Source organism: Globicephala melas, chromosome 12 (genome assembly GCF_963455315.2).
Source record: "Globicephala melas chromosome 12, mGloMel1.2, whole genome shotgun sequence".
NCBI classification, from domain to species: domain Eukaryota; kingdom Metazoa; phylum Chordata; class Mammalia; order Artiodactyla; family Delphinidae; genus Globicephala; species Globicephala melas.
The window spans coordinates 5,622,326-5,646,920 of NC_083325.1; the positions used below are offsets into that span (position 1 = coordinate 5,622,326).

A 24,595-nucleotide genomic window follows, 5' to 3' on the forward strand; every position below is an offset into this window, starting at 1 on the left:
GGCCTCTGTCTGCCCCTTCTTACTGCCTTCTCTCCTCGTCTGCTTGGAAAACAGGCAAAAAGAGGAGAGAAGATAATAACAGGGAATACAAACATTAAGGGTCAAAACTGCCCATAATTTCCTTGTCTAGACCAGCTGTCAGCACACCTTTTCTGTAAAGGGCCAGGTTAATACTCCAGCCATGGCCCCACTACTCAGCTCTGCCTGCCGAGAGCCAGAGCAGCCGTGGACGGTGTGTAAACAGACAGGCCTGGCTGTGTCCTGATAAAACTCAATTTATAGAAACAGAGGCCCGGCTGGATTTTGCCAGAAAACTAGTTTGTTGACCTTCGGTCTAAACAATACCACTATATTTATTTCTGTCTATTCCTCCTATTTTTTTCTCGGGTTGGGCGCCGTGCAGCTTGTAAGATCTTAGTTCCCCAACCAGGGATCGAACACGGGCCCACGGCAGTGAGAGCACGGAGTCCTAACCACTGGACCGCCAGGGAATTCCCGCTCCTATGGTTTTTGATTATTAAAGAGCTGGCACTCCAGGATCAGTCCTGTTATTACCCCCATTTTTCAGATGAGAAGACTGACCTTCTACAAGATGAAAGGACATGTCCAGGATCACAGAGGCACCACCCGGCACTGCCTCCACCGCTGCTCGTGTAGCCCCTGCCTCACCTACACCCGACTGACATCAACAAGCTTGCCCTCTGCTCCAGCTATGGTTCTAATCCTTAGGCCAGAATGGTTCCACCTGCTAGTTTATTAAAGGGAAACAACTTTAACCTGAGGGGCTGGAGGGCCATGCCCCGGCAGCTGGTTTCCCTGGTAACCGATGAGCCTCCCTAACGTCAATTACTCTCTATAACTTGTAGCCTCCTTTCTCCCCGGAGCAAGGAAGACGGTTGCTGTGTCCTGTGTGCCATCTGCCATCTGTGGTGGGTGTCGCTCCAGGACCATTTGCTTCTGATGTGTAAGATCCCCCGTCCAACAAACCACTGACGTCTCTGTCGCTGTCTCCGGGCTTTCTTGGGTCTCGAGGCTGGGCAATTACAGGGCTTGTAGGCCTGTGGGGTGCAGCCCAACAATTGTATAAAACAATTGTTGTTTTGTATATAAAAAGCTTTCCTTAACATTACAAATATCCTGGTCTCACAGCCTTGATCATTATCATTTACAGCTGATCATAATTTCTCATCACCAGGGGGATGAGTTTCACTGAACTCTTTCACGTGTCTAATCATCATCTTTTATTGAATCAGGTCCTAAATCCCCAGGAGTAGCAGTGCTGGGCGTCGCTATGACCCTTGTAGTGGGGTACCGCAAAGGGGAGACTTGGGCATTTGCCGATTTCGGTGGTGTAAATACTCCCACAACAGCTGACTTTAAGCTGCAGCGTGACATCACTCAACAGAGTCGGGAAGAGATGCCACACTCGGCTCTTTAAGAAGGTGCCCGCTGGTCCCAGCACCCCACCGGCTTCACATATATGCCTGTCACCTCCCAGTGTGTGTACACGTGGGATCATAGGGAGTGAGGGTGACTGTTTCGTAATGACCTTGGTATCACCTTTTAACACTGGATAGTACGTGTGTGCTTAGGTATCTCAATGTTGCTTAATTGATATCTCTGATTATTACTGAAACCACGGTCCCTTGGTGTTTCTTCTCCCAATTCCCTACCCATGTTCTTTCATCTGTTTGGTTCTGATGCCTTTCTTAAAGCCTTGAATAGGGCTTCCCTGGTGGCGCAGTGGTGGAGAGTCCGCCTGCCGATGGAGGGGACGCGGGTTTGTGCCGCGGTCCGGGAAGATCGGCCCGTGAGCCATGGCCGCTGAGCCTGCGCGTCCGGAGCCTGTGCTCCGTAACAGGAGAGGCCACAACAGTGAGAGGCCCGCGTACCGCAAAAAAAAAAAAACCTTGAATAACTTTGTTATAGTTATTAATGCCTTGACCTTGCTTGACACAATATCTTTGATGTGTTGCTTTTATTATTTTATTTTTCTATGCAGAAATTGTAACATAATGAACCCTGTCCATCTTTACTGTGGTGATACTTTTATTGCTAGTGAACACAAGAGAATTCATCCTGTTTTCGTCTATTCTACAAATAATTATTAAGTGCCCAGTGGATGACAGGCTTGACTTGAGGTACTGGGGATATGGCCGTGACCAAAATAACATCTCTGCCCTCAAGGAGCTCCCATTCTGGTGGGGAAAACAGAAAATGAACAAGCAAATATATAATGGAAGGTCTGGTGGTGATAAGAGCTATAATGACACAAAGCAGAGTTGGGGGGAACAGAGAGGGTTGGAAAGGGACTCATAAGGGCCTCTGGGAAGGTCACATGTGAACAAAGACTTGAATAGGTGAAGGAGTGAGTCATGCCAATTTTCCTGCCATTTGATTTTTTTAATTTAACTCATTAATTTAGCTGGAATTTCGTTTTGGCATATTACATAAAAGAGGCTCTGATTACTTTTTTCTCAGTGTGTATGCAGTTATCTCAATACTCTTCCATTCTCTTTATTTTCAGAAGTTTCATTATGAAGGCGAATCCGTTTCTCAGTCTGCTGGTATGTTCTGACGTATTTTTCTGACCACCTATTTGAACTACTATTTTTTGGATCGTCCTTTTAAAAAGCATTTACCAATTCTTGCTGACTCTTCTTTAGTATTTCTAAACCATCCTTTCCAGTTTCAACATGAAATTCCACCTTCCCGAAAGGAAAACCATGTCTTTATCTTTGTATCTATAACACCTGCCATAGAGCATAGCTAAAGGAGACTTTTAACACGTTTTTGTGAAATGGATGAATGAATTCCAAAACTCCTTTAGGTGTTTTCACCTCTTATTCAAAGAGCACCTCAAGCCCACCCATGTGCACATTGGCCCCTGTGATTCAGTTTCAGAATAAACTTTACATGTCCACTTCAGTCTTTTACTACAAACCCACTATAAACACAGCAGCTCTGTTAAACAACGGAGGAAAAGAACAGCGTCCCTCAAAAACCAGGGCTGCTTGCGGAAGAAAGGACATCGTTTGACTTGAAGTATTTTATTTCCTTTATTTTACTCGGATAGGATTGAGAATCTGATGGCTGGTCTTTAACTCCATCATCAAATCATAGGCTTTTCCAGTTCTGCGTTTACACCGTCTGTGCATCCATATTCCCCCCAAAACCAAGAAGATGAGGGAAAGGGGGGCCAGTGTAATCTCCCAGGAGAACGTGGCAGCTGTAGGAAGAACAGACATGTGAGGGGTGAACACGCTCCTACCACCAAATAGGACATTGCCGCGCACTTTACAGAGAAGGAAGTGGTGTTTGTCACTTCTAATAAACAGGTACTGATTTTCAGAAAGTATGTCTTACACTAAGATCAAGGATACTTGAGGGTGACATCTGTGGCGTTAGGCAAACGAGCAAGGTAGAACAAATCTCCACTGGAGAGAAGCAACGCAGAGCTGGGGGGGTGGGCAGGTGTCGATGGTCTAATTTTGTTCTACCCGTTGGGCTGTGTGCAATGAGATGCCGGTCTAGGTCTCTGCTAGCTGACTGTGACGTAGCCAGCACATAATCTGCCCTTTTCCGTGAGCATGGGTGTCATGAGGAGTCAGTAAAGTAACAAAGGAAAAGAAAAACTTTGAAGAAAGGGGCTTTAGGTGTCAAGATTATCGCTTGGATCCAGTTATTTTATATTCTACTCCTTGGTATCTCTGTGTTATGAAAATATAAGAAGCAATCCCTGGGGGCGCAGTGGTTAAGAATCCTCCTGCCAGTGCAGGGGACACGGGTTCGAGCCCTGGTCCGGGAAGGTCCCACATGCTGTGGAGCAACTAAACCCATGCACCACAACTACTGAGCCTGCGCTCTGGAGCCCGTGAGCCACAACTACTGAGCCCGCACGCCACAACTACAGAAGCCCATGTGCCTAGAGCCCATGCTCCGCAACAAGAGAAGCCACTGCAATGAGAAGCCCGTGCACCGCAAAGGAGACTAGCCCCCGCTCACTGCAACTAGAGAAAGCCTGCACGTAGCAACGAAGAGCCCTAACCCAGCCAAAAGTAAGATAAATTAAAAAATTAATTTATTTTAGAAAATATAGGAAGTATGGATAAAAAGTTAACAAGTGTTGAGGAGGAGGGATAAGTTAGGAGTTTGGGACTGACATATACACACTACTATATATAAAACAGGTAACCAACAAGGACCTACTGTATAGCACGGGGAAGTCTGCTCAATATTCTGTAATAACCTATATGGGAAAAGAATCTGAAAAAGAACGTATCTATGTATATGTATAACTGATTCACTTTGCTGTACACCTGAAACTAACAGAACATTGTAAATAAACTATAATATATAATAAAAACTAAATTAAAAAAGTTAACAAGCGCACGGATGATGAGGCTAGAAGTCTACATTTTTAAGCTACTGTTTATCTTAGTCTGTGCAGGCGTTCGGGAATCGACACAGTCTCAGACAATTTCTCCAGATGATTCTTCCACCTTAAAATCCCTCAAGGCTTAGAAACGAGTGAAGTTTTAATTTTCGGAGCAGCCATTTCGGGGCGCCTCTCAGCCCTGGTGAAAGGCTTTGACCTGTGCCCTCTGTGATCAGTCATGGCCGACCCAGCGAAGGACAGGCAGGGTCAGGGCTCATGTCTTAGAAATGTTTGCAGGTTCCCAGCATCAGGAGCAGACAAACCATGGCTTCCTTTGGGTCACGATTCTGAAGCCCAGCAGTGGATCCCACTTTCTGTGGAATCCTCCACTTCCAAGTTTGTACCACCACCAACCCGCTCATGGAAATGATCTGGGACGTCAGCCTTCGCGTGTGTCCTAGGGCAACGGTTCTCAAACTTTAACATGAAAGGAGCTTGCTAAATTGCAGTCTTTGGCCTCACCCCAGAGAATCTGACCGGGTAGATCTGGGGGTGAGCCTAGGAATCTGCATTTTCAACTAGTGGCTCAAGTCAGGGATGCTGGTATGCATGGACCACAGTTGGAGAGAAGTTATACTGTGCTGTCGTTCCTGCCCTGAGGCTTACACACATTCTCAGCTTTCCAATTAGAAGCTCGTCTGCAGCTGCCTCCCCTGCAAACACGGAATATGTGGGGCGGTTTGTGTTTATTGATTGTGCAGACTGCCCAGGCGGCAGGGTAAGGCTCCCGGTAGGGATCGCTTTGTCTCTTCCCTTCTTATCCTTCGGGCTGTCGACAGACCACATCACCCACGTCTCCCTTTCCTGCCCAGCGCTCAAACACTGAGAAGAAATCGATTTGTCAAAATGGTAAGTCAGGTTTTTCTTTTTTTTGTAAATGTCCTTCCGTGAGCACTGCGTTGGTTTGGCTACAGCCTTATACTTTATCTCCTGATGACCGATGGCTTTAACCCTGAAGCTGCCTGAGCCCTGCGTACCTTCCAGTTCCCAGCTCTCGGAGGATGAAATCTCTCAACCTCGGGATAAAAAGCATCCCACCCTCCTTGAGGGGTCATGAAAGCAGAGCTGGTCCTGCCAATCCAGGCAGAACCACTAGAGGACACAGGTTTTTTTAAAATCTATCGCAGAACCATTTTATCTTTTTTACAAAAAAATCAGCTTCCTCTTTGTTTTTGTTTTTTTTTTGCGGTACGCGGGCCTCTCACTGCTGTGGCCTCTCCCATTGCGGAGCACAGGCTCCGGACGCGCAGGCTCAGCGCCCATGGCTCACGGGCCCAGCCACTCCACAGCATGTGGGATCTTCCCAGACCGGGGCACGAACCCACATCTCCTGCATCGGCAGGCAGACTCTCACGGCACCACTAGGGAAGCCCTCAGCTTCCTCTTTAAATTTTTGAGTACAATCTCCGAGCCTGCGCTCTGGAGCCCGTGAGGTGGCAGCCTCCACCCTACCAAAAAAGTCATAAAAAATGAGAGATCTGCTTTCTGTGCTCCGCTAACGGGAGACTCACGGGCCCTCCTCAGTAATCACCCAGAGCGTCAGGAGCTTTATTTAGCGTCCACAGAGCACCCAACACATAGCTTTTCCCTTTAATGTCCCCAAATCCATACCTTCTTTGACTGTGGTACGAAGCATCTGGAAACTCATTGTATTACGGACAACACATTTAAAGTCCGTGTGCAAATCCTCTCTTACAACTGGATCGAAAATCAGGGGCACTTCAATGTAATTCTCGTTATTTTCCGAGTATTCCCTAGGTGAGAAGACACTTAGTGAAACATAAAGTCTTTTCAACATAGACACCTGCACATTCTCAAGGCCCCACTGTGCTTGAGTGGATGTCACGATTTACCAAGTTAGAGGCACTTGCCATTATATTTGTTACGTATTTGGGAGAATTCCTAAGCCTGTTCCTGAAGGTGAGAGGGACCCTGAAGATGCTGGTCACTGGGATAGGTTACTTGTAACAAGGAGCTTGCAGAAGCCAGTTGAGTTTGGATAATGGGGGAGAAATCACTTTTTAAGGCCCTTGATGAACAAAGAACCAGTCGTAGGAATAGAAATGTCTAGTTTTGGGAAATTGGACCGTATCACCAAGAAATCATTTGCATATTGGAGGGCAGGGAGTTTCCAAGAATCCCGTCCTCCACGGTGTCTACTCTCAGCCCCGCTCACTGCCAACCCTCACTCTAGAAACTCAAGTGCAGATCCGAGGGCTGCAGATGGGCCGCCGTGGAGGCCCATCAACAGCACTGCCACGTGCAATGTTGCAGGAATCCGAAGATGCTTCACTACGATCTGTTAGCATGAATAAAAATATCATGGGTGTGGAGCCACTAGGACTATTTTTTTTTAATCTATGGGGGGAAAATAGGCTCCTTTAAGCAAACACGTAGTACGAGTAAGCTGACATGCGGCATGTGGGTTCTGCCCAAGCTTTTCACAACGAGGATTTTCAAGCAAACAGTTGCACTAACTACACGTAATTTCTATCCACTAAATTGCATCCAGAAAGACCTTTTTGGATAGGCCTTTCCAAAAAGACAAAAATTAGGCCAGCAAAAGTTCAGGCAACTTCAGAGTGCCGAAACTGTGATTTTTAAAAACACTTTATAATTTGGAACATTGGAGGGTCTGCCTCCTCACAGGCAAATGGTTTCCATCTACAAGGCCTGATTGTTCTACTTTCAGAGTGAGAAAATATTTCCCGGAGATGAAGGCTTATGAGGACAGAATCCTCGCTTTCTTTCAGAGTAACCTTCCTTAGAGACTGGAAGGAAGCAGAGGCGGCTCTCGGATCCCGTGGCTAAGTTTCAGAGTCGTTTTAAGGGCTGTGGATGTTTGACTCTGCAATGCTCAAGGAAGAAAGATCTAATTAAACAGCTAGAAGAGGCAACACCAATGTCAAGTAGTAGGCTGCAGCTCATAGATTTAGAGAGAAGGCTTGATTCTCAAGAACAGGTGGTGATACTTAGCAAACCCAATGTTTAAGATTCTAAAAATCCAAGGGAGTAGAAGAAAAAATATATATTTGTAATGTGGTGTGTGTGTCATATTGATGGGTTGGCTAGGACATTGTCTCTACAAGGAAGTGGAGTCTGCAGGGGGTTCACAACAGCTCTGCCCAGGGGACGAGGAAGATCTTCCCCCACTTACTGGCGCTGCCCCTCGGTCACGCGGCCCCCCTTGTAGGCATCCTCTACGTGTGTGTTGTTGGCAGTCCACCACAGCAAGGTGGTCGCCTGTATGCCAGCTCCCAGAAACACCTTACACGGGATTGTCAGTCTCGACCCTGTGACGGCAAGACGCAGCACATCAAATGTCAGAACCAGCCAGGGGACGGGGTCACATCAGCAGATCTGAGCGGTGGATCCTCCCCCCTCTTTTCAGACACCCTCACCAATTCTCTTCTTAGAAGGAAACTTAGTTCCCTCAAGCGATTCCATTCACCTAGAGCATCAGAATTTACCAAGGGTCTCCAGCTCTTTCCACTGGTCCTCAGGGCAGATGGAAACCCGGAGGCAAATGGCTCCCCCAAGGCCACTCGGCCCCTACAGAGCATTCTGAGTTCCAGAGCTGCCTTTTCCCACAGTTTATTCTTCTTGCCTCCAGAACTCCAGATCCAGAATCCAGAGGATCTGTCTCTTTGCCCACTGCTGGCCTCTGCTCTCCTGCTTCCCCTAGGAGCTCTCCATCCCTGGTCATGTTCATTTAGGATTAATCCTTTCAAAAGCCACTGTGTTTTACATGAATGGTGCCTTCTACAGTTGTGCGATATGATGGTCTGAGGTCCCCTGCCTCAATCACTATGTTGGGTTTTTTTTAGTCACCAAAGGGGAGGAGGGGGAATAAATTCCTCGTGGGTAATGTGCCTCCCCGGGGTGTGTGCTTTAATGCACCTGGCCACGTCAGGCTCAGAAAGCCCACTTTTCTTCCTCCTTCACATCCCTTATGACCTTAAAGATTTCTCAGCCAAAAACAGCCCACTCGTTCTGGCCTCATATGACTCTGCCAGGCACATCAGTGCATATGCAAAGCAACGGGGCTGGAGACTCAGCTCCACTGGGCTGGGGAGCACAGAGGAGCAGGGGCGCTGGGGCGCTAGTCAGCGCTAACCCGAGTCCCCACTTCCCCAAGCTTCCAGGAGGCTCTTCTGAGAGCCAAGACAGCTGTTGGGAGCTGCAACTCAGGTGTCAGGCAGCAATCCCGGCGTCTGTGCACAAGCCCTCCTTCTCCATGACCACCAATTAAAGTTAAAAATGTAAGCCCAAACACCAGACAAAAGAGGGAGGGAGGGAGGAAGGGAGGGAGGGAGGGAGGGAGGGAGATAACAGATAGATAATAGATAGATAGATGGATAGATGGGTGGTTAGATAGATAATAGATAGACGATGGATAGATAGATAGATGACAGATAGATAATAGATGATAGATGGATAGATGGGTAGTTAGATAGATAATAGATAGACGATGGATAGATAGATAACAGATAGATAATAGATAGATAGATGGATAGATGGGTGGTTAGATAGATAATACATAGACGATGGATAGATAGATGACAGATAGATAATAGATAGATAGATGGATAGATGGGTGGTTAGATAGATAATAGATAGACGATGGATAGATAGATGACAGATAGATAATAGATGATAGATGGATAGATGGGTGGTTAGATAGATAATAGATAGACGATGGATAGATAGATAGATGACAGATAGATAATAGATGATAGATGGATAGATGGGTGGTTAGATAGATAATAGATAGACGATGGATAGATAGATAGATGACAGATAGATAATAGATGATAGATGGATAGATGGGTGGTTAGATAGATAATAGATAGATAGATGCTATGTAGATAGACAGGACTCTGCAGCCAGGGTTTAATAAATGAGCATAAGGCCTACAAAACCTCTATATAAAAACAGACACACAGAAAAGGTACAGGCCTCACAGACACACAGGCCTGCGTCTGAACCCCAGCCAGACCCGACTATGGCTTTTTGACAGATACTGAGCCAGTGACCCCCTGGACAGCTTTTCCTTCTGGAAATTCGGAGAAATAAGACCTCCCCACAGGGTTGATGTTGGCATTGAATGGCATCTTTTTTTTTTTTTTTTTTTTTGTGATACGCGGGCCTCTCCCTGCTGTGGCCTCTCCCGTTGCGGAGCACAGGCTCCGGACGCGCAGGCTCAGCGGCCATGGCTCACGGGCCCAGCCGCTCCGCGGCATGTGGGATCTTCCCGGACCGGGGCACGAACCCGTGTCCCCTGCATCGGCAGGCGGACTCTCAACCACTGCGCCACCAGGGAAGCCCTGAATGGCATCTTATCAGACTTAGCTGTGCTCAGTAAGAAAGTGCGTGCTGGCCAGGATGGTGAAAAATGGTGAAAACCTCTGTCATGCATTTTCCTTAACTCCCTTGACCCGCTGACCAGCTATGTTGGCGATAAGAAACTGTCTCTGGGGGAACCAGCAGGGGCAGAGTCGGAGTCTTGGGGAAACGCTGAGCGTCGGCCAAGTATTGGTAAAGTGAATTATTTTAAATACACTACAGGTGCTGACTTTCTGGGGCATCATGCCTTAATCCTTTCATGCAGTTAACAACAGCTACTAGAACGTTCTGAGTTTTGCACTGAGATTTTTGTAGGCAGGGTTTTCAAGAAGCAAAGTGTACATGTTTTCAGATAATGCCATTACTGACGGTATTTGGTAAAGGGAAACGTTCCCTCTCATTTGCTATTTCCCGCTGGGGTAGCGGGACCTGCAAACCCCACGGCAGGCACAGTCGGTGACACAGGGGTCCTGGGGCCCCAGCTTTGGGACTGCAGCCATCCAGGTGGGTTACACGGTCCTTACCCAGCGAAGCTGAGATGGTCTGGTGGGGGGAGATGATCACGGGAATCGTCTCCTCTTCTCTTTCTGAGAAAGATATGAGGAAAAGAGATTCAGTTAGGAAAGCCTTCATTGCAAGCTGAGGGTCAGGGTCTATTGTTTACCTAATTAACTGAATTATCTTTTACAGCAGGGCCAACCATTGTGAGACTTGGCTTTTTCTGGCAAAGGAAACCGGCTCTCCACGAAATTGAGCCTCTTTGGCCAATGCCTTTCCCAGAAGAGAGATGACTGGAAGAAGCCACAGTTAAACACACATTCCACGAACAGATGTTCTCTGCTCTGTGGTAACAATTAACCATTCCGCTCCCCGGCTTCCTGAATGAATCCTTAACAGGAGCGTTCACCATGTCCACAGGATAGGTCTTACTCCAGAGGCTCTTCGCCCCAAAGTGTCTCCCCCCACTCCCTCGCTACCATCCCATGCGCCTGCCACAGAACCCTGGAGTCGCTTCCAAAGAAATAAAAAAGGCACAGGGGCCCCAGAACCACCTGTTCGTGATGCTAACCCCATACTGAGTGATAAACTCAGTAACCCAGCTTGGTCACCAGGGCTTTTTAGTTGAGGTGATTGACCCTTTGGGGGGGGGGGTGGGAATTGGAACCCAGCTCCCTGAGAGGCAGGTCCCCCAGCAGCTGGAAGAAACTGGGCATCTGAACTGGAGCAGAAAGGACAGTTGATGGGGGTGGACAGAGAGCTCTGCTCCATCCCCACCTCTTCCACTAAAGAGCATTTGAAACCCTAACAGGAATAAGCATTATGCAGCATCCCAGGAGAGCCCGGGGAGCAGCTGCTTCTCCACCAAGACCGGGAGCTTTTCCCTCCCCTCACGGTCACAGGGCTGCTGCACAGAGGCTGGGAGCAGAGAGGGGAGAAGAACGCCCCAAGGACGAGACGTTAATGCATCCGTGGGTCCCAATTCCAGGCTGCATCAGCATCACCGACACAAGGGTGGTGGGAGTGTTAAACACAGGCTGCTAATCGCTTCTGATTCCGTAGGTCTGGGTTGGGGCCTGAGATCTTCCAGGTCTGATGAGTACCCAGGTGATGCCACTGCCGCTGGCCGAGGACCACCCTTTGAGAACGGCTGAGACACAGTGTGGTCCGGACACGGGATTATATGTAGGTTGGCGCCCCCTAGTGTTCCTGTGCAGTATCACATGAACAGGATAATTCGGGCCCCCTTCAAAGTCACGGGATTCTCAGGGGTCCCCGCTGTGCGGGAGTAAGGGGTTGATGTGAATGAATCTTCACAAGACGTTAAAAGAAAATAATCTAGAGATTTCCATTCATGGGAGACACGATTTTCCCTGTAGTAAAACTGAATCTCTGGATTCTCTGGGAGAAAAAAGTCTTTCCTCTCACAGACCAATTATGTAACCTTAATACAGTTCCAATGCTCTCTGAAACGTCCTTAAAAGACTCCAGTTGTGTAGTTACTCAGTGTATAAAACAAAGAAAAGCACCATAGTTTCCAGGGCAGGGGCTAGAACTGCCTCACTTGTGTGCCCTTTGCACCAAGCTTGATGTCCCACATGTAGGAGGCATGGAGGAAACAGTGGATAAACTTGACATGCTAATTGGTACTGTTCACAACATTATTTTCAGGTAGAACTCATTTAAACCAATGAGATCCCTCACTATTTAAAATCCTGGTTTCAAGGGTAACTAGACCTGCTTGGGAAAGACCAGAAAAGGGCAATTTTCACCACATATGCCAACGCATAGCCTTCTCACTGAAAAATCCAATAAAATCCTAGTAACCTAGAATTATACACAAAGTTACGGCAACCGTGTCCTGATAGGTGGCCCTGGAGGTGCAGGCCTTCCAAGGGGACCTTGCAAAGAGACCTTCCAAGAGAACCACTGTTTGGCTCCCTCTAGTGGTACATGTTTTAGCCTCAGACTCGGAACCCCGTCAACTACCCAGGGATTCACCATTCCTCATAAAAACACCCTGCTTCCTCTCTTTCCAAGTGTCCTACACATCTTAGAAGCCTGATGCTTAGAGAGTTGCCATATCTGTTTTCCTTTCATACCAAAGACACTCAAAGAATTCTACAGGAACCCTAATTTTTTCCTTGCATGCTTGTTGCTGAACCAGGGTGCAGAGGTACCTTGATAGCAAGTACTCACTCTTAACACGGAGTTTGATATTCCTGGTGATGTTGTATTGCCTGCCTCTGTGGGCAAACGTCATGGCACACTGATAATAGCCCGCGTCCTCCAGAGACACATTGTTTACCAGTAAGCGAGTTCCCCTCACACTTAGAAATTTCTCGTTGTCTTGATCCAAAGGGACAGAATCCTTAAGAGAAAATGTTTTTCAAAGTTACGCTATATCTTAATTGACATCTCAAAAACTATGAACAGCACTGGTATTATCCATCACTGTTGAATCTGCAATCCAAGAACCGCTCTGATATTTACTTTGCAAATATTGTCCTTTGGGACATACTTTTAACTGTATTTTTAGGAGGGGGAGTCTGTTAGCATATAACACGGGATGGCTGGGTTTGTTTAACCAGAATGTTTAAAGCACATTTGCTTTGGCACAATGGGAAAAAAAGAAACTATCTTCTTTGACAAAGTAGGCGATTAAAATATAAATATATTTATGGCATAACAGCTGCCTATAGAAACATCCAGAAAGGAGTGCTATGGGAAACATCCAGAAAAGAGTGCTTGGGAAACATCCAGAAAGGGGTGTTATGACGTAGTCATGGCAACTTGGAGAACAAGGCTCAGAAGAGTTGATATTGCAGTAATCACTTTAAACATCATCTCAATTTTAGGAGTCAGTAGAGACAGAGAAAAATTTGTAAGACAAAAATAAATGTGGGGCTTCCCTGGTGGCAGAGTGGTTAGGAATCCGCCTGCCAGTGCATGGGACACAGGTTTGAGTCCTGGTCTGGGAAGATCCCACATGCCGTGGAGCAACTGAGCCCGTGCGCCACAACTACTGAGCCCACATGCCACAACTACTGAAGCCCACATGCCTAGAGCCCATGCTCCACAACAAGAGAAACCACCACAATGAGAAGCCCACACACCGCAACGAAGAGTAGCCCCTGCTCGCCGCAACTAGAGAAAGCCTGAGCACAGCAACAAAGAACCAATGTAGCCAAAAACAAATAAATTTATTTTTAAAAATAATAATAAAAAAATAAATGTGAGACATGAGGCCACACTTCCTGTATGGACAAAAGGTACTGTGCATTCTACAGAGCAGACCCTCAAGAGGGAAGTCTCCAGTAACAGAGAACACACCCTCATGAGCACAAAATGTTCTCAGGAACATCTCTTTCAAAACCATGATGATTGCGAGGCTTCCCTAATGGTGCAGTGATTGCGAGTCCGCCTGCCAATGCAGGGCACACAGGTTCGATCCCTGGTCCGGGAAGATCCCACATGCCACGGAGCAGCTGGGCCTGTGTGCCACAACTACTGAAGCCCACACACCTAGCTCCCATGCTCCGCAACAAGAGAAGCCACCGCAATGAGAAGCCCGCGCACTGCAATGAAGAGTAGCCCCTAATCGCCGCAACTAGAGAAAGCCCGTGCACAGCAATGAGGACCCAACACAGCCAAAAATGAATAAATAAATTAATTTTTTAAAAAAGAAATGCCTTTAAAAAAATGATGATTGCAATAGTCATATATAACCTTGAGTCATTGCAGAGACTTTTTCTGAATGAGAACCCAGGCATAACTGGAATAGTTTGTCAACCACATAGCTCATGAAGTCTAACTGTACAATGTATTTAATTAAAGAAAGAGATTTCATTGTTCCCAACATGAGTGATCAATATGAAAAAAGCCAAACAGGGCCCGGCAGCACAGTTATTCCAGGGCCTACGAGCCCCCAGGTCTCCCCCGTGTGGCAGGGATGTGTGGGTTCTGGCCTCTGGGGTCAGAGGTTTGGCTTCACCCTCTACCAGCTGCATGACCTTCAGCACATTCCTTACATTTCCGGTCTCTGTTTCCTAATCTGTAAAATGGAGATATTAACAACCCCTATTGCACTGGGTTCATGTCAGGGAGTTTAGAACAGACTTGTACACAGAACGTGCTCAGTAATGATTAGCATTCTTAGGACGGGAACAAATATTATTATTAAGCGCCACCATGATACCCTTGTCCACCCGAATTTATCGAGGACCATTTACAAATCAAGCACTGCACGAGGTGCTTCCCACACTGTGCTCCATGTAATCTCAAAACAACCTCAGGCAGTGGGAGTGACGAACTGCCGTCTTGCAGAGGGAACAGGTTTAAGAGGTAAAATAACTGACCAAGGCTATGCAAAAGGTCAGTGAAGAAGCAGGGTTTCCAATCCAGACTGCTCAACCCCAGAACCTGTGCTCTTTCCTCTACGGTAAAACCCCTCACTTGACCTTTTTATGCTCTTACAAAACCAAGAGCTCCATAATTGGGCAGGTGAACTCCTAGGAGCTGGCTGTTCACTTTCTCCGAAAATCATTTAAAAGTTCCCAATATTAAATTGACATCCTAGAGATATCTTGTAGTTAGAATACCAGTCAACTGGTCAACCTATTTTTTGATTAAAAGGTTAGTTTCTATCCATTTTTAAACAAATAACTGTACTTTTCAGTATCAATCTATGGTGTATATCAGGAGTCGGCAACTTTTTCTGTAAAGGGCCAGAGAGTAAATATTTTAGGCCTACGGTCCACGTGGCCTCTGTTCAACTATTCAACTCTGCCGTTGCCCCACGAAAACACAGAAATAAATGAGCGTGTCCCAGCAAAACATTACTTATAGACACGGAGATTTGGGTTTTATATCATTTTCACGGGTCATGAAATATTATTCTTTTTTTTAACCACTTAAACAAGTGAAAGCTAAGCTGGTGAACATACAAAAGTGGGTGGCAGCTCAATTTTTGCCCACACCTGGTCTAAACAAGGGAGCCAATGATAGTAGGTATTTATTCAACCAGTCAGGACACGAAATTGTGTTTATATTTTACTCCTTTAACTCAAGGGCTGATTTTTATGTGCTTTCAAAAAACTCTATCAGGGCTTCCCTGGTGGCGCAGTGGTTGAGAGTCCGCCTGCCGATGCAGGGGGCGTGGGTTCGTGTCCCGGTCCGGGAAGATCCGACGTGCCGCGGAGCGGCTGGGCCCGCGAGCCATGGCCGCTGAGCCTGCGCGTCCGGAGCCTGTGCTCCGCAACGGGAGAGGCCACGGCAGTGAGAGGCCCGCGTACCGCAAAAAAAAACAAAACAACAAAAAAAACTCTATCAATATGTGTATCAAGTTGTTAAATAGTTCTTTCTAAAAATTTCTATAGACAAACAACAGAGTGAAAAGCTCTTTTCTTCAGCTGTTATTTATTCTGCATTCATTTCCACTCTGTCTTTCCTAATCACCCTCTGAGGACACTTACCTAAGCCCTATCAAGGCTAATAGAGCATATTAATCATGGCCCTTTTTAAAATCTCTGGGTTAAAAAAACAGAAATATAAAAGTGAATATATTGCCTTCAAATGAATATTTTATATCTTTCCTATGGCTCATCAAACACCTTTTCATTAAACGGCAGTTCTTAAAGATGTACCTTGTACCATCGAATCTTCACGTCAGTTTTGTTCCCGATGAATTCACTCAGATCAGGACAAACTAATAACCCAGAGGCTGACAAGGTTATAATTTGCGGGTAGAAGATGAGAGGCAGGGAAGCTTCTGTCTTCTCAAAAACCCTGAGCTCAACGGACATTTCGTCACAGTAAGAGGCATTCCTGATTTAAAAGGGAAAAAAAGGAATAATAAATGGCAAGGCAAAATGAAAATAAAACTAAATGAAATTAAGAATAATTCCCCAATCTCATTAAATTCTGCATTCTGTATTTTCCTCATTGGTATTGCAATACTTTTGTCCCTTGTCCTTTTGAATCTTTGGAGCACAAAAAAAAAAAACATAATTGTCATATAGAAATGGTGATATATTCTGCATGTTTCCAAAAAGGACCCTCCACAAGCCTGATTTCAAGACCATTGAGGGCCAGTAAAAAACCCTCAAGTCCTCTTCAAAGGGGCCTAAACCCTTCCAGGTTCCGGGGGAGGTTCTTGACCACAGCCCCAGTATGCTCCAAATTCCTGGTCCAGGCAACCTTATCTAGATGGAGATACTGTTTCCTAAGAGCCGCTGTTTCCATAGAAAGAAAGTCCTCTTCACTTCTCTTGGAAATCATTATCAACTGAAGTCAAATTTCAGAAAACTGCTGAGCACCTTGTATAAGATCTAGAAATGATTTTTGCAATACTGCACAGGGGAAATTAACTTGGTAAATTTGTTTGTTTGGTTTTTATTTATTTTTTTGGTGGGTCTAACTATAATCGCAATAGCATCATTCTATCAAGACCCTAGAACTGGGGAAAGGACAGAGGCAAAACATTGACAGAAACACAGACAATGTGGAGGGAAGGACAGAGGATATTAATTCAAACAATTTTTTGAAGTAGAAAAACATAAAGATATAATTAGCTCAGCTAAGCTGCTGGTGACCTACCTAAGAAACACTGGACATCAACACAATGAGCATGTGTGTTTTATGGGGTTGGGAGGGAGGGGTACAGCAAAATGTAAAAAAATTCTATACCCAAAGAAGGAGCAAAATGTGAAAATTATATGTGAAGGTAGTAAGGGATAAATGCTTACTACCTGAAAGCAAAAAGAAATTAATTCAAATTTCTACTTCATATCTGGTTGAAGAAAGGAAAAAGACGAAAAACATTTTATGCATGAAGAAATGCAGACAGCTATCACCTTGAAGAATGCATAATCTCACTGCAAATCGAAGAAATGCTAATGAGGGCAAGTCTGAAGAACAGAGCACACCTGAAAATAGTCCTCCCAGCAGCTCCTGGGGAGGAGAGCATGCCAGGCTCTGTGCTCTGCAATACATCATTTCATTTACTCTCCAACCCTGCGACACTACTGTATCACTTTTAGATGAGGAAAATTAGGTATGCAGAAAGTAAGTAAATTCCTAAGGTTATAGAGCCTCTAAGAGGTCAAACCAAGGTTAGAAGCCAGTAGGGCTGTGGGAAAACCTGTAAGTCAGGGCATTACATCCAGACACCAAGCTTACGAGACATATTGAGAGTTACAAACCTGTTCGCATTACTGATCTGGTCATCCCCCTTGGGCAACAGACCCCCCGTGGAAATAACTCAAAAGAAAGATGGGTGGGGAAATCATTTGATCGATCACCACTCATATTCCCCATGTAGTGTGGCAGCCCCACAGCAAAGAGGTGGTTGTCATTTGTGCCATCCACCAGATATGTCCTGTCCCCCATCCAGAGCAGACGGTGGGGTTACAGGTCCTGGCACTGAGACTTGGGGGCTGCGTAGCCCAGCAGCATCACCTTGCCCACCCTGATGGACAGAACAGCTATGTGGGTTCCAGGTCACAAAATTATAAACAGCACAGGAGCAGGGCCATTTTATGCCCTGTGATTGTAAATGCCAAAGGGCATTATAGCAGCTGCTGGTGATTCTTGCTCTATTAGACCCCAATCCCGAAGCTGGAAGAGAGTTTTAGAGGTCAGCCAGGGGAACTCTCCCACGAGCTACAAAAGATTAACCCACATCGGGTTTCCCTGGCCTCTCAATCCCTGATCTCTTTTTTTCTACAAGAATACAAAACAAAATAAGGTATTAAGCACAAATTTTTTAATCACGTATAAAAACAAACTTTAAGGCAAATATGACTCAGCTCACATCTCCCTAATTTTTGCATGTTATCACTTCAGTAGTAAATAAGTCTTGCATTTGGGGAAAGAAAGGCCATTTCCATGTGCATATTGACACCTACAATGGTGCTCCCCATACTCTATGCTTCATATGCTGTGATTTCACAGAACCCTCCCAACAAACCTCTTTACAAAGGAGAAAACTGAGGCCCGTAAGTATCAAATAATAAGACCAAGGTCCTACCAGGTAGCAAATGAGGGCTAAGATTCACATCCATATCATTCTGACTCCAAATTCCATCCTATTTCTACCATGCTATTAAGTTTTCCTCATAGTGTTCCTTAGAAAAACGTTAGAATTTTTGACACTAAAAAGAAAGAAAAATGATGCATTTATAGCTATTGTAAAATCAGATATCCAGGGACTTCCCTGGTGGCACAGTTGTTAAAAGTCCGCCTGCCAATGCAGGGGACACAGGTTCAAGCCCTGGTCTGGGAAGATCCCACGTGTGGTGGAGCAACTAAGCCCATGCGCCACAACTATGGAGCCTGCACTCTAGAGCTCACGAGCCGCAACTACTGAGCCCACGTGCCACAACTACTGAAGCCCGTGCGCCTAGAGCTTGGGCTCTGCAACAAGAGAAGCCACTGCAATGAGAAGCCCGGGCACCACAACGAAGAGTAGCCCCTGCTCACTGCAACTAGGCAAAGCCTGCACAGCAACAAAGGCCCAACACAGCCAAAACTAAAAATAAATATATTGATTAATTGTTTTAATAATAAAAAATAATAAGTGAAAAATACAGATGAAATCAAATTTAATAAAATATATTTTTAAAAAAAATCAGATATCCACATTTCTCTGATATGAAAATATGAGATTGTGTGCCTGCTTCCATTGACAGGACTGAAAACACACACACACACACACACACACACACACACACACACCCCATCTAGGACTGGGGTTGATATTGTCTGAAATTCTCCCATTCACCAGTAATTTCTTTGTGCTGAGAATGTCACTTTCTTTGGCTGTCTTTCTAAATGTAAATACTCATGGGCACAGTTTCTCCTTAAGTCAAATGAATTTATGAAATCTGGGGAGACACTGAAGCTGGCTGGTGAGGATAATTAGAGCCTTGGGGTGGAAGAGAGGCAGCAGCTGAAGAAACAAGGCCAAGAAGAGTATTTCCCAGTCACGCCAATGGTCTGCCCTAATCCTTTCAGAAGAACTAATTTGGGCTTCCCTGGTAGCGCAGTGGTTGAGAGTCCACCTGCCAAGGCAGGGGACACGGGTTCGTGCCCCGGTCCGGGAAGATCCCACATGCCGCGGAGCGGCTGGGCCCGTGAGCCATGGCCGCTGAGCCTGCGCATCCGGAGCCTGTGCTCCGCAACGGGAGAGGCCACAGCAGTGAGAGGCCCGCGTACCGCAAAAAAAAAAAAAAAAAAAGAACTAACTCAGGAAATGTTTAAGGCTGCCAACACTAGGCCTACAACTTTCTCCTTCAAGAAGCAGCAAGGTATGCCTAGACCATTCAATGGGGAAAGGACAGTCTTTTCAATAAAAGGTCTTAGGAAAACTGGTTAGCCACATGCAAAAGAATGAAGTTGGCCCATGAACTTACCCTTATACAAAATTTAACTCAAAATGGATCAAAGACCAAAACATAAGAGCCAAAACTATAAAAATGTTTAGAAGAAAACACAGAGGGAAATCTTCATGGCATTAGACATGATTTCTTGGCTACGACATGAAAAGCGCAGGTAACCAAAGAAAAATTAGATAAATTGAACTTTATCAAAATTTAAAACTTTTGTCCATCAAAGGACATTATCAGCAGAGTGCAAAGGCAACCCATGGAATGCAAGGAAATATTTGCACGTCATATACCTGGTAAGGCATTGATATCCAGAATACATAAGGAATTCCTACAACTCAAAAACAAATAAACAAGCAACTTGATTTTAAAGTGGGCAAACGACTTGAATACACATTTCTCCAAAGAAGATACACAGATGGCCAGTAAAGCACATGGAAAGATGCTCAAGGTCACTAATCATCAGGGAAATGCAAATCAAAATCACAGTGATACTACCAACTGTAAAATAGCTAGCTAGTGGGAAGCAGCCGCATAGCACGGGGAGATCAGCTCGGTGCTTTGCGACCACCTAGAGGGAGGGGATGTGGGGATATATGTATACATATAGCTGATTCACTTTGTTACACAGCAGAAGCTAACACAACATTGTAAAGCAATTATACTCCAATAAAGATGTTAAAAAAAATCACGGTGATATACCACTTCACCCCCATCAGAATGGCTATCAAAGAACAGAAAATAATAAGTGTTGGTAAGGATGCTGAGAAATTGGAACCCTGTACCTTGCTGGAGGGAATGGAAAATGGTCTGGCCACTGTGGAAAACAATACAAGTTCCTCAAAATTAAATACAGAACTACCATACGATCCACCCATTCCATTTCTGGGTAGATACTCAAAAGAATTGAAATCGGGGACTCATTTTTGTACAGCCAGGTACAAACAGCATTATTCACAACAACCGAAAGGCAGAAGCAGCCTAAGTGTCCCTTGATGGATAGATGGATAAACAAAATATGGTATGTACAGCTGACCCTGGAACAACACAGGTGTGAACTGTGTGGGTCCCCTTGCACACACATTTTTTTCAACAGCAAATACTACAGCATCACACCGTCCATGTTGGGTGGATCCACAAACACAAAACTGAGGGTCCTGAGAGGCCGTGGATACTGAAGGCTGTGACTGTAAGTTACATGCAGACTGTTGACTTTAGGGGTCGGGGCCCCTCACCCCCGTGTTGTTCAAGGGTCAACTGTACATATAACGGAATATTCTTCAGCCTTAAAAAGGAAGGACATTTTGACACCTGCTGCAACATGGATGAACCTTGAAGACATTGTGCTGAGTGAAATAAGCCAGTTACAAAAGGACAAAGACTGTGGTGCTTGGAAGATGAGGTACTTGGAATAGTCAAATTCATCGAGACAGAATAAAGGTAGAATGGGGGTTGCCAGGAGCTGATGGGGAGGGGAAACTGAAGAGCTGTTCAGTGGGGACAGAGTTTCAGCTTGGGAAGATGAAAAGAGCTCTGGAGCAAACCATGTGGATGTACTTCACACAACTGAATGGTACACTTAAAAAGGGTTAAAATGGTAAATTTTATGTTATGCTTATGTTACCACAATTAAAGGGAAAAAAAAAGCAACAGGGCAATGAGGAAGGGGACTACGCCCCAGGTCAGGAGCTGTGGGTTCCAGCCTCACCTCCACACCCACCACCTGGGAGAACTTTGTAAGCGAGCTTGGTCCCCCCAGGTGTGCAATAACCAGTTGGATTAACTTCTTCCTAAAGTCTCACCTGGGTCCCCTGTTCTACTCAGCGTTCTACATCTATTTCTTGGGTCCTTGTGGATTCAGCAGTGAACAAAACAAACCAAGTCCCTGTCCTCTGGAGTTTACGTTCTAACAGGGTAGACAAACCTTAAGTACATAAAACACATGTGTGTGACAGATGAGGAAACATAAGCACAGGGTAAGGGGAGAGTGACAGGAGTCCTGCTTTAGATACAGTGGCCAGGGACGTCCTCTCCGTAGAGGGGACACCTGAGCAGAGACTTCAAGTGAAGGGAGAGGGCGCCATGAGGACATCTGTGGACAGGCTCTCAGGTAGGAGGTATTTCAGTGACAGTGAAGCGGACGTAAGGTGGGTTCCCACCTGTGCGCCGGGTTTTGAAATCCAGGTGGTCACGGAAACGCCATGCAAGCATCCATTCCGCAAGGGCCCCCCTTCCCACCCTCATCCCAGAGGGGCTGACCTGACAGTGCAGATGTAGGTGCCAGAGTCCCCCCGCGAGGCTGGTACAATCCACAGGCTGCCGTCCTGGACCCACACTCGCAGCTCTTCCTCCCCCGGGACCATCGTGGCGGAGTTGTTTCTACGCCATGTCACACTGACGTGGGTGGTAGCGGAGTCCCAGTATGGCCCCTGGGGGCACCTCATGGCCACAGGCTCCCCTTCTACCTTGAACCTGGTTTTGGGATGCCTGCCATGAAACTGGCAGCTTCCTGCAGCCACTGAATGACAAAGAACCCACAGTCAGGCTTTGGGTCCATCCGAGGAAGCCACGTGCCCCGGACAACGTGGGGGCCCCATGAACCCCTCCTCTCACAGAGATCTCAAAACCCCCAAATAACAAGGTTAGGGCTACTATCAAGTCCCATCGACATTTTGTGGGAAAAGTTAAGTCAGGTTCACACGATGACAAAAAAAAGTTTGGCCTTATTTTTGCCCTGTCATTCAAAGTCGATCTTGATTGAGTTCAGCTTACTTGCAGCAGGTCGTACGGTTAAAATCCAAAGGCACCTTTTGTCAAGGGCAAAAGCAGGGTCTCTTCGGTTTGCTCCTTTGGCAGGAATGACCGATGCCCAGGGCAAGCTCGTGAACCAGAGGAGACGGGCAAGAGGAAGGCTCCGTCACCTACCAACACCTTGCTTTTTGAGGACAACAGAACCTCCCTAGAGAAGCAACTCCTTTCCCCAGAGAAGCTGCAGGCACGTCCCCTCCAGCTGAGTCACTTCTTACCCATGTGTTCCTCAGGCCGGATGGTGAAGAGAGAGACACACAGCAACCACATGGACCAGGTGAACATCACTCCCGGGAACTTCTGGAGGACACAGGAAGTGGAGACCGCAGGCCCAGCACCCCGCAGCCTAGAGGAAGACACAGAAGAGGGGTCACCAAGAACCACTGACGCCCAAACAGAGAACCCCTTGAGGACAGTCCCTGGGATGGGTTCTGGAGGTTTCCCCTGGTGACCAAAACCCTTTTGCCTGGATTTTTTAACAAGAAAACTCAAATATTTGAATTTATTCCTCTACAGCAACTTTCACTGGAACAGGAGTCTGTCTCTTAAGTGTTTCTCTCTCCTGAAGCGTGCCTTAGCACTCCCTACCCCTTGGCCTGATAGGCTCTTTCGTCACCTAAGGCCACTGCTAGGGTCTGGGCTCAGGCATCACCCTTGGTGAGGTCTTCCCTGACCTTCCCGTAAAGTGGCACCACCTTCTGCCCCAGTGCTCTATTTCCTTTCCTGCTCTGTTGCTGTCGATGGCGTTTATCCTTAACTATGTCTCTTCTCTCCAGCATGTAAGCTCCACGTGCTCGGGACCCTGCTTTATTTTATTCACCGCTGTTTCCTTAACTCCTACTCGTTGAGTGAAGGGATGAGTGGATGCATCCCCAGAAGTCGAAAGTTCCTTACATTTTACTGGTCAGAGAACTCTTCCTAGAGTCTTTATGGGTTAACTTATTTCACATACAATTCTGACACGCGCTGAGGGATTCAGCAGCCCCTCTGAGCTAGAGCATCCCCGAGGGAAAAGCAGAATGAGGGCCAAAAAGTGAATAATTTATACAAGCTCACGAAGCATTCCTCCCTGCCAACCTCCCCAAGGCTGGAGTATCAGATGCCTCTGCATCTCCCCGTGGTCCCTCGGCATCTCCCCGTGGTCCCTCGGCATCTCCCCGTGGTCCCTCTGCATCTCCCTGTGGTCCCTCTGCATCTCCCCGTGGTCCCTCTGCATCTCCCCGTGGTCCCTCGGCATCTCCCCGTGGTCCCTCGGCATCTCCCCGTGGTCCCTCGGCATCTCCCCGTGGTCCCTCCCAACGCTTTATCGCAGTCGCCTGTTGTATCGCTAGCTGCTGCCACAACAATACTGCTAACGAGCCAGCCGCGAACTGAATGCCATACGACACCAGCCGTTTGTTGTTGCTCACAGGTCTGTGTGTCAGAGGGAGCTTGGCTGACCTAGATTACGCTGGGTTAGTCTCGGCTCCAAGCTTCAGGTAGGACCCAAGTCAGCTCCATGGGTGTCTCACCCTCCTTGGACCAGTGACTTCCTGGGAGATGATCTTCTCATGTGATGGCAAAACTCAAACGATGTGGGCGAAAGCACTCGTTCAGAACTAGCTCACTCTTTCTGGCCCACATTCCGTTGGCCAAAGCAAGACATGTGGCCAAACTGCCATTTGTGGGACCAGGAAATACCCCCACCTGTAGTGGGAGGAGCTGCAAAGTTACACCAGGAGGGGAATGAAGTGGGAGCCATCAGGCCATCCAGCACACCTGTGACTTGTCTGGATCCCACGGGTGGGGACGGCCTTGAGGACAGAGGCTGGGTCTTATTCACAGCCTTTGTGGACTACACAGTGCCCAGTTCCAGAAGTTACCAGGGAATGTGTACGATTGAAAGTCTACCAGGGAGTTGGGAGTGATGAGTGAATCTAGAAAAAACATCCTTACCTGTACCTCCTCCCCATATCCTTGAAGGAATCTGACATTTTCCCTGTTCCTGGCACAGATGCAGTTCTGAATGTCTCCTAGTAAAACCACATGGCTCTTAACTGGCCAGGGCAGGGTTGGCAGACAGAGGAAGTAACCCTTGCACTCTAGAAACCCCCCTCCCCATCAATGGGGAACCATCAGA

General features: G+C 46.6%; 1 protein-coding gene across 1 annotated transcript in view; it reads right to left on the bottom strand.

Annotated features, from left to right (window-relative positions):
* Positions 1-2,121: 2,121 nt before the first annotated feature.
* Positions 2,122-24,595, bottom strand: part of IL1R2 (interleukin 1 receptor type 2) — a 37,449-nt gene continuing 14,975 nt past the window's right edge. The window contains exons 2-9 of the mRNA XM_030838735.3: positions 22,695-22,822; positions 21,928-22,186; positions 15,928-16,108; positions 12,482-12,653; positions 10,309-10,371; positions 7,596-7,731; positions 6,050-6,192; positions 2,122-3,229 (exon numbers count right to left, since the gene is read on the bottom strand). Of these exons, the coding sequence (XP_030694595.2) occupies positions 3,060-3,229; positions 6,050-6,192; positions 7,596-7,731; positions 10,309-10,371; positions 12,482-12,653; positions 15,928-16,108; positions 21,928-22,186; positions 22,695-22,822 (1,252 nt within the window). The 3' untranslated portion in view covers positions 2,122-3,059. The remainder of the gene's footprint in view (positions 3,230-6,049; positions 6,193-7,595; positions 7,732-10,308; positions 10,372-12,481; positions 12,654-15,927; positions 16,109-21,927; positions 22,187-22,694; positions 22,823-24,595) is intronic.